At 39.9% G+C, this 10,264-nt stretch overlaps 1 protein-coding gene across 1 annotated transcript; it reads left to right on the forward strand.

Moving 5' to 3' along the window:
* Window positions 1-5,501: 5,501 nt before the first annotated feature.
* cd248a (CD248 molecule, endosialin a) lies at window positions 5,502-8,645 on the forward strand. The gene has a single exon (XM_017719984.2). It carries the CDS (start codon window positions 5,735-5,737, stop codon window positions 7,709-7,711), a length of 1,977 nt encoding a protein of 658 aa, XP_017575473.1. The 5' UTR covers window positions 5,502-5,734; the 3' UTR covers window positions 7,712-8,645.
* Window positions 8,646-10,264: the final 1,619 nt, after the last annotated feature.

Below are 10,264 nucleotides of genomic sequence, written 5' to 3' on the forward strand. Positions count from 1 at the left end.
GACATCCTGTAGACATGTAACTCTGGGTCCATGGTAGACACTTCTCTAACTAAACCCTCTCTAACTAAACCCTCTCTAACTAAACCCACTCTAACTAAACCCACTCCTTCACATAGATTAACACAAATAACACATGCACATGCTGTAAACAAAGGAACAACAACACAAAAACAACAACAATAAATGTTCGTTTTTCATACCATGCCCCTATGGCCCCTCTCTCAGAACTGGAACAAGTGGCAGCTGACCACAATATTATTAATGAATCAAAGTTGAAATGTATTCAACAAGCAGCTTCTCCATTGCTGTGCATACTTATTCTGTTCTGTTTTCTCTCTCTCCTTGCTCTCTCATTGGCTGTTACCTAAATCACTTGTTCAGTTACACCATCTGACCATATCACACTACAGGGTTGTGAAAGTTTTGAGTTGAGTTGTGCTTTGAAAAAAAATTGGAAGCCCTCCAGTCACCTTGGAGCAAGATTGTAAAGCTAAAGGCTGACTTGTTTTGTCTTAAACAATACCAAATTTGTTGGAAGAGGCAAGTCAGGGTTAAGATTGAGCTAAATATTGTGTAGTGTACACCTAGCTTTAGCTGTGCTGCTTGGTGGTTGTTACTGTATCCCAGTTGGTTGATAGAGTTTTGCTATTGTACTTGTATCGCTTATACTGTAAACAAAGACTCAAACAGATTCTAATTAGGTTTTACCAACTGTAAAACTTGTCCTAATTCACAACAGTGGCATAAAAAAAAAAAAACACATTTGTGGTTGGAGCAACATCACACACAACTGGTAGTATGTGGTATGCTAGTCCATAGATAATTAAGTGTGTCTGTAAGACAGACATTACTCATATTTTGAACAGTTCATGTTTTTAAATCCATACCTTTTAATGTGCTTGTGTTCTCTGAACATAAGACATTGAGGTTTGTACTCCTGCCTACTTCCAATCTTTGGTTCATATTAAGATGTAATAACTACCTATGGGTTATGTAAGAGCTATTTGACTGTAAAGTTATTTTGAACCTGGTGCTAAAATTCTTTACTGTGCTTTGAAGGTTGTCACTTGGCACACGGCATTCCCACAGTGTTCATCTGTGTCCAGATATTGTTAAATGAAAGTCACAGTTGTCAAATCATCACCGTAGGTGTTAATTTAACACCAGGGATTTTGCTGCAGCCATAGTGAAAACACTGTTATGACATTCTGGAACATGACGCAGAAGAGCTGGTATGCACTCATGACATCTTCCCTTTTTAGTCACAACATGTAGATAAGAAAAGAGAGAGAAGAAAAGATGCAAGGTGATGTGTGCATCATACGTGATTCCCCCTGTTCATGTGATCACATCAACATTTCTAGCTGATCAAAAGCCATCCAGATGTGTCATCTATGTTGAGTTTATGTCACCCAAGCAATGTGTGGACTATGTGTTCTCAACTTTGTGAGTGTTGGTGTGAGTTAAGCTCATAACTGTGTTAACTAGTTCATCTGAAAATGATTGGAGGCTAATTTACTTGAGGTCAAAGTGATTTTGACTCTACACAGTTCTGCCGATATGTATAGTGGCAATAAAATATGTCAAATAGAGCTCCAGCAGTATTGTTCTCTAGTTCTAGACTCTATCCACTGACATTTTGGTGTTTTTTATTTGAATTTAAAATGGTATTTTCATCTTTTGAGGAAAGTAGATAGGACAAGTTTAAACATGGCAGGTTTTCACAACCTGAAATTAATTTAAAAAAGCCATGAGTGCAGTTGGAAGAAATCAATGGCGCATATGATCCACATTTTACATTTTTCTTGTATATTTAGCTACCATATTATCTACCAAAATCATTAAAATCATTCCATAACCTCTCGTCACACTTAGAAATAAACAGACCTTCAAGACTGATCTATGTAAATTATCTCTGTTCTGATTGGTTGCTCTATATTACACCTTCAAAAATCTGTCCAGACCAAAACCTTCCTTCTAAACATCTCTAAACAGAGCTCTTCCTTTTCTTTTTTGATGCACCAGATATACAGTCCTGTGCAAATGTTTTAGGCTCCTGACACTATTAGAATGAACCTTTTTCCCGTGACATTTTTCCATATCTCTGTTATCAGATTAACTAGTCTGATAATTCTCTCTCTGTGAAATGTTGTCACTTTGTTGAACTGCCAGTGAGCAATGAGGGGAGGAGAGAAATCCCCTTGCATTGGAAACAATTCACACCTCTCCACAAAGATGGTTGTGCTGCAAACAAGTGGAAATTGCATGTTGTGGCTACTGTGAAAAAGGGTTAGAATGCTGTTTAGAAGCAACACTTTGTTCGCAAATAAATAAATTAGTAAATAAATTGGATCTGCGTAATAAAGTAATACTCTGTGTATACTGTGTATCTTCTACAACCCCTACAATCCATAACTACCAGTGCCATGTGTCAAAAATGCAATTCTAAAAGAAAAAATATAGGTTTTTAAATTAGTACCATAATATATTATCCTAATTTTGTTCCAAGTCCTCAATGCTCAATAAACAAAACAAAAATACCATATTAAACATAGGATGTTCTGTATTGGAATCATTTGTATAGAATCATTGAGACTGGTGAAAAAAGACTGTTAGTTGTGCCAACCAGTGCCAGATTCCTCTACTGTCTACATAAAGAATGAATGTGTATTATGTAATTCTGATGAACCCCTTCAAATAAAGCCAAAGCAATAGAAACAGGCCGTGTATCTGGCAACTGACAGGTATGAACAGCAGCAGCAGCGCTGCAGAACATTTAAAAAAAGAATTTCAATTCCAGGCAAGCAGCATTTTCATGAGTTCTAACTACATCTCATTCTGATCTACACGGGATGCCTTCGATCTTTCTTCTCAGCATGTCTGATTATCCTTCTACCTCACAAAAATAACAGATGTTCGTCAACATCCCGGAAGATAAAGTTACTGATTTCAGCAGAAAGGGTCAGCGAGTTCAATCACAAAAGAATTGAAGGGATAACAGCAGGTTATGAAGGGAGCGCAGCTCAGTACTGCAGAGCCATTTTGAACAAGGGATCTTAAAGAAGGAGAGAGAATGTCATTAACAGACCATAGGTGGAAAGCTCCAGGAAAAATACAGGCATGCTGTTGAAAGATTATCCTGAAGATTCTCCAGGCTGGCTGGATGACGACTACTATAGACTGCAGATGTTTTAAAATTTGTGTACCTAGGGAGGAATTAGGAAGCTGGTGTAGGCTGCCAAACTGTGGGGGTTTACAAATACAAACAGAAGCTGCCCAGGTCTCCAGCCCAAGTGCCCAAGTTCTCAGAGTTCTCCCCCTCATACCACATACCAGCATGTTAAAGGCATGGTCTGAACATAGTCATTGTTGGCCACAGCATTACCAGCAGTTTGAAAAGATGCAGTGACTGATTTCACACGTCTTGGAAGAAGCACCAGTCTTCACCCTCCCCATTGGGTAGCATCATGGATAAGTGGAAGATCTAGCTATCAGGAGGAATTGTCCATGATTATTTTGGCAGATAAAAGAAGAAGTGATCTGCAATGATCTTTGAGTGCATCTAGGACAGCAGGAGTGAGACATCAATTATGTTATAACTGTAAAGGCTACTACTATGCTAGATAAAACACAGAAATATTTGAACTAATATGAAGATTCATATTTCAGCAAATATGTAAAATACACCTCATGGGTGACTTATTACATTATTATTACATGGGAGAATTATATGGAATGATATGCCCTATAAAAAAAGAGCTGGGAACTGGACTATCTTGTGAAATTACAGAGTGTATTGACTGTTACTTTGATTGTTTTTTAATTGTTTTGTATAACTCTCAAACCATGTGAAGCCAGTTCTGTAATACACTTTTTTCCTTGCAGACTGTGTAAAAACTTTTACAGTTCAGCCGGAGTACCAGTAAATATTATTTTTTTATGATGCATAGTCGACTGCACATATGTGTGTGTCCAATTAAGGATCATTTAACCCCTTTAACATTATCCTAAAAGTCCACAAGTTGAAGTCTTTGTTTTTTTATTACTGCACAATAGGCAGGTCAGTGCTGTCTCAGGTTTTACAGCTCTGCTGCCAAACAGCAAGGAGTACAAAGATATACACACACACACACACACGCGCACACACACGCACACACACACACACATACACACACACCCCAACTTACTGGCCACTATATTAACTCCTAGTGAGATGGTCTTATTTCAGCTTCCTCAGATACTGTGCAGTGTGGGTAGAAGGCGATTTTTAATGAGCCTTCACTGATCCAAGTATTTCCTCTCTAGGCTGCTGTGCAGTTACCCCCTGCAGCCCCTGATCCCTGAAGGGTTCATTTGGAAATGGAGTCCTTTCTTTTTGTGGTCCCCCCTCTTTGTTTTTCTTTTAGCAAATCTGGACCCCATTTTCACCTTCAGGACTGAAGACAATTCAACTCCCAAACTAATACTGTTGTGGTTCATGTGAATGGTATTTGTTACATTTGTGCAACCAGCAATTTGCTATTGTCATGCGAGAAGATCATATAAAAGAAGCCTTGTCCACTTTTGCAGCCAAAATTTCTGAAAAAAATTCTGATAGAAGCAGAACAACAATGAATAGTTTCAGCAATGAATAGCTTGATGCATCATGTGTTCTTATGCATGCACACACACATTGCTGTCTTAATGGAGGACTTCCACTGAACTGTGTGTTGCTGTCCTATTGCCTCGCCTATTCTATTCATCTAACTCTAATGATCTTTCACTTCTTTAAGTTCTTCAAATGAAATTGCCATTTTATGTGAAATATTTCCCAGTGGGGACCAACAAACTTTCCAACTTTCATGTTTTACCATCATTGTGGGGACACTGGTTCTTCATAAAAATAGAAATACAAGAATGCATACACACTCTAAAGATTATTTGATAAAAATTCAGTCATTGTAACTCCGGGAGAATATATTCAGGTTTTTGACTGGTGGCATTTGCCAAAATCCAGCATTAATGATGAAAAAGAAGATCTCAAAACCAAGAAAGTTTACCATGAGATAGATATTGAAAAGTGTTAGAATGAGAGGTTGGGTTCTTGGCATGAGCCCTTTGTCTTATTTTCAAGCATCCCCTTTGCCTTCTTAAATGATAGCAGAAAGCTGAGAAAAACTCATTGAGAGTAATATAACTGGAGCAACATTGAACACTTGGTGGGGGAGGATAGCTGGTTGGGTGGAGTGAGATGGGGGGTGGTGGCAAAGTCCCAAAACATTTCCATACACGTACTTATGAGAACCATACGGCACACTCTGAGAAAAAGGGAGACTGTTACACCTCCCCCAGTTTTACAACACACACACTCACTCGCACACACATACACACATATCCCTCCCCCATCCCTACCTCCTCTGAAAACATACAATTCTCTTTTTTTGCAACTCTTCCCATCGCTCATACCCCCCCCCCCTTCCCCCAAAACCAACCCCACTCCTCCTCTTTGGAAAGTCAGGGGACAGACTGCAACTCAAATCCAGGCACTAAACCTCTATTAGACAGGAGAGAGGAGGGCTGAGAGACAAAGTATTGACAGAAGAGTTTAGATGAAGTGGGAGTCCATAAATGTGGAATAGCTTTTGAATTTGTCAGCCATTCACTGCTAGAAGACGTAAAACAAGTGGGAGTAGATTGAGAGAAGAAGACTGAACAGATAGAGTGAGAGACAGAGAGAGACACAGTTGTAAGAAGAATGGGCTCTCCTGTACTCTCTCGTGTGACTCTACTCACTGTACTGCTGTATCTCTGTTGTGTATGGACTCAAGAGTTGAGAGACCGAGATGTACTGTGCAATGAGAACAGCTGTTTGGTGCTCTACTGGAAGCGCAAGATCTTCCTGGAAGCCTGGCGCAGCTGTAAGTACCAGGGTGGCAACCTGGTCACCATCAAGAGTCCAGAGGAGGTGAACACGGTGGAGACTCTCTTCTCTAATACGGAACAGAAGGAAGACCAACGTGTACGTGTATGGATTGGTTTGCAGAGGCAGCCCCGCAAGTGCTCCCCCACCCGACCCATGAGGGGCTTCTCTTGGATCACTGGAGAACCGGATACCCAGTACACAAACTGGGAGCAAGAGGACTCCCCAAACACCTGTTCAAGTCCCCGCTGCGTGAGCATAAGTTACACTACTGCTGCACAGGAACGCCACAATAACTTGAAGTGGAAGGATGGATCTTGCTCAGTCCCTGTGGACGGCTATTTGTGCAGGTATGCTTTCCCTGGTATGTGTCAAGTGATTGCAAATGAAGGTGGTGGGAATACGTTATATACTACCCCATTTCACCTGATCTCTGCCTTCTTAACCCACATTCCATTTGGGTCAATAGCAACTGTACCCTGCGATACCAAGGATGACCAGACGGTGCTGTGTGCTCAAAGAGAGGATGGGACTGTGGGCTGGACTGCAGATCCCCCTTTCTGTTCTGATGTTTTTGATCCCTGCCAAGAATCCCCCTGTGAATATGAGTGTGTGGTAGTGATGGACAGTTTTCGCTGTGCCTGCCCCGACGGCTTTATGTTGGCAACAGATGAACAGGGCTGTCTGGATGTGGATGAATGCCTGCAAAGCCCATGTGAACACACCTGTATCAATACTCTGGGATCCTTTAAGTGCCTCTGCCATGATGGTTATCAATCAAATGAGGAGGGCACTTGTGAGGATGTAGACGAGTGTGCAGACTTTCCATGTGAACATGAATGTGAGAATGTAATGGGTTCTCACATTTGCCATTGCCCCCTTGGCTTTGCTCCTCTGCCAGAGGATCCAAATAATTGCTTTGATGTTGATGAATGTCAATTTGAAGGAACCTGTGAACATATGTGCAGCAATTACATTGGGGGCTTTGAGTGTTACTGTAAAGAGGGTTATGAACTTCATCCAAACCTCTATTTTTGTACACCAATTAGTGCGGACAAGCAGTCTCCTACAGTAACTGCTTCCTACCCCTGGATCACACATCTTCCTGGCCCTATATGGGAATCACAAGTCCCAGGCTACCACTGGCCCCAGGTGTATAAGACTGTTACTGAGTCTATGGATATGATCACAGAGTCTCCTAATGTGGAAACAGTTCCCACCAACTTGCTGTGGCTCACTAAAGCTCCCCAGGAAGAGGATGAAACCACCCCTCCAACTGAAAGCTCCCATGGGATAATTAATGTCGAAGTGGATGACTTAGATCCAAAAACTGTTTCAGTGGAAGCCTTTTTACCTTCCACTACCTCAACTCCTTTGCCTGAGTACTATGAGGAGGAGAGTACTACAGTATCTTCAGTTCCCCCTTCCACTACCCTACCAGTTGGTGCTTGGAGGTGGTTCAGTTCTACTCCAAAGGAGCATGAAGATAATTTTTATGAAACTGAATCAGCCTTATTTGAACCAGAATTGCTGACCTCCACCCAGCCTCTCACAACTACTCAGGTGATAGAAGAAGCTACTGAGGAAGTCAGCAACAGTGAGCAGACTCAGGGTAGCAGCTGGCTGCTGGTTGGATTGTTGGTACCTCTCTGTATCTTCTTTGTGGTGATGATAGTGCTGGGCATTATCTACTGTAAACGGTGCTCTGCTAAGCCACAGAACAAGAACGCCACTGACTGTTACCACTGGATTGCTGGTGCTGGTGAAAAAGCAGCTGCAGATATGTCAGGTGGAGGCATATCTAAGGTGTAGCCATACTGTGCCAGGGCAGGGGGATGAACATTTACAAAAAGTTTTGAATGTTCACAGCAGAGGGTGGGCCAGGGACATTAGATGAAGATCTGTCTTGCACCATTCCAGGCATCAAAGACATTTATTATTTGAGGATGTGTATATGGAACATCTATCAGTGGTTTGTGAGGGGAACTGGAAAACCACTAGCACTATTTCTCTGCTGTACTATGAGACAATAGGACTTATTCTTCTGTTGCTCACCCTGATCAAGCCTGTGAAATTGTTGCTTAATCACTGCAACGTAGCAACTACAAAGGCATAGTTAAAGGACACTTGGGAAAAGACACTTTAGCCTGTTTGAATATTTATTTTTGGTTTTGAAAGAGCATTCCATGAGAACAGTGTTCTTTAAGTCATGCAAGAGAGAGAGACCCTCAAAGAAATATAATTTGTTGTTTAAGTATATCTTCTTTGGTTTTGTAAATATCAAGCCTTACTGCCTGTTTCCATTCTCTGAGCCAGACTTCATGGGTTCTGTTTTTGTTCTGTATTATTTGTTGGCATCCTAGACTTACTGCCAATAAACCTAGAGAGAAGGGGACCTTGTGCTGTACTGTATGGTTTCAAAGGCATTAGTCTTCACACTTTCCATGAAATGGACAAAGTTGGTGACTGTGACCTTGGACATCACTATGTTCCTCACTGTGACATAGTCATATATAACCATCAGTTATTAGAGTTTGGTAAGACTGTATGACCACAATTATTTGTATTTTGGTTTCATTAACTTACACACATACATGCACATCCAGAAATTTAATTAATGACAACATCGTTTTAAGTTCACATATTGTGTGTGTGCCTGAATTTAACTCCGGTTGAGTAATTCATTTTTAAGTTTTTGTAAAGTTTGATTTGAATTGCTCATTAAAAACTCTCAGCCATGTTTTTAGTCATGTAAATGGGTGCCATTATTCAACAGGATCATGCACAGAGCTGTCTAAACACACTTTTTCTGACTTCTTTGTGGCCAGATTTGCATGGCTATGCCAAAGAACCGCAAAAGCAGTTGTAATAACAAAACAAATGAACTCCACTTCCACTTTGTTCATGATCTCATAGTTTAACAGCCTCATTCATTATATTTAATAGAACTTGTAATTGTCAGCTACACACAAAAGCTCAGTAGCTTGCCAAAGAATGTCATTCATATCTCAGAGAATTTATATCTCCAAACACCTCTTAGGTGGCATCAGATCAGAGTAGTGACCCTGAACTATATGTAGAGCTGTAACAGCACAACTTTAAGTGTGCTCTGGGAAAGTCCCATGATAGGTTGTCTCTCTTGTGTGAGTGATGGCTGATGACTGATGCTTTTACAGGTTTTTACCACTGAGAAATCTGCAAACTTCACAATGCCTTGACTGCAGCTACTAAAACTGTATGGAATGTACACATCTATATCTTAGTGTTTATAGTCAATTATGACAACTCTGTTAGGTTGCCAACAACAAAACCAGACACATGACAAAACAACATTTTAGACTGCTAAAAGTACTGTCAATGGTGTAATTTCATTTTCTCTGCAAGTACTTATTTTTCCTCTAACTAGGCTTCAATAAAATGATGGAAGCTCATTCCAGGTAGAGGAGAAAAGAATTGCATGTGTTTTTTCAGTTTCTCTGTTTCTGGCAGCAACATGTCAAGTATTGACCTAGTATTTCAAAAAATGACTTATTTTCTCAAACTGTTTACATCGTATCCAGAAATAATGAAAATAACGAAGTGATTGAAGTCTTGAAGTTTTGAGTTAATATCTCAACACCTTACATTAACTTAATATATATTACGATGATAGAAATGTGTAATAAAACTTTGGGACCATCAGTGGGGCTTGACCATTTCAGAGGTTAACTACAGTAGCTGACTGGAACTCTCAATATTACATAAACAGATATAAGGCTTAATAAATAGCTTAAGAAAGTAGTAAACACAGTACCTCTTTAGCTAAGAATAACTAGCCAGCAGCTAAGATTACTCCTTGAGGCTGATGTTGAGTTGTGAAAGCAGAGATCTTGGCAGGTCTTGTGTTTGGCCACTAATAATAACCATGTTCTATAGTTCATCTGAAAATGAATGATTTGTAAAAAGAAGTTCTTACTGTGTGCAGGAAACTCTTCTCCTTTTTCTCCACTAAATTAGATACCAGTGTAAAGTTTTGATTGATGAATCTCTTAAATTTAACCATGCTTTCTTCCAATTCATTTATGAGCAGATATGCTAATAACTTATGTTTACTCTATAATATTATGAAAAATTAGAGTAGTGCAGTAAAAGTATTTCATAAAAAAATAATTAAGTGCATTCTCAAAGTAATGGAGCAAGTTGCAAATATAAAAAAAAACATGGTAACTTGCATGAATATGCATTTTATCAGTATTTACTGCACTTATTTTCTGTTTCTCTGACATGCATTCAAAGAGCTTCTGACCATTTTATCTCAGTGCCCTCTGGATATCTTTGCTCTTGTGATGCAGTGTCCAGGGTGACTTCAGCAAGAATACAGTCCAC

This window comes from Pygocentrus nattereri, chromosome 2 (assembly GCF_015220715.1).
Source record: "Pygocentrus nattereri isolate fPygNat1 chromosome 2, fPygNat1.pri, whole genome shotgun sequence".
NCBI lineage: Eukaryota > Metazoa > Chordata > Actinopteri > Characiformes > Serrasalmidae > Pygocentrus > Pygocentrus nattereri.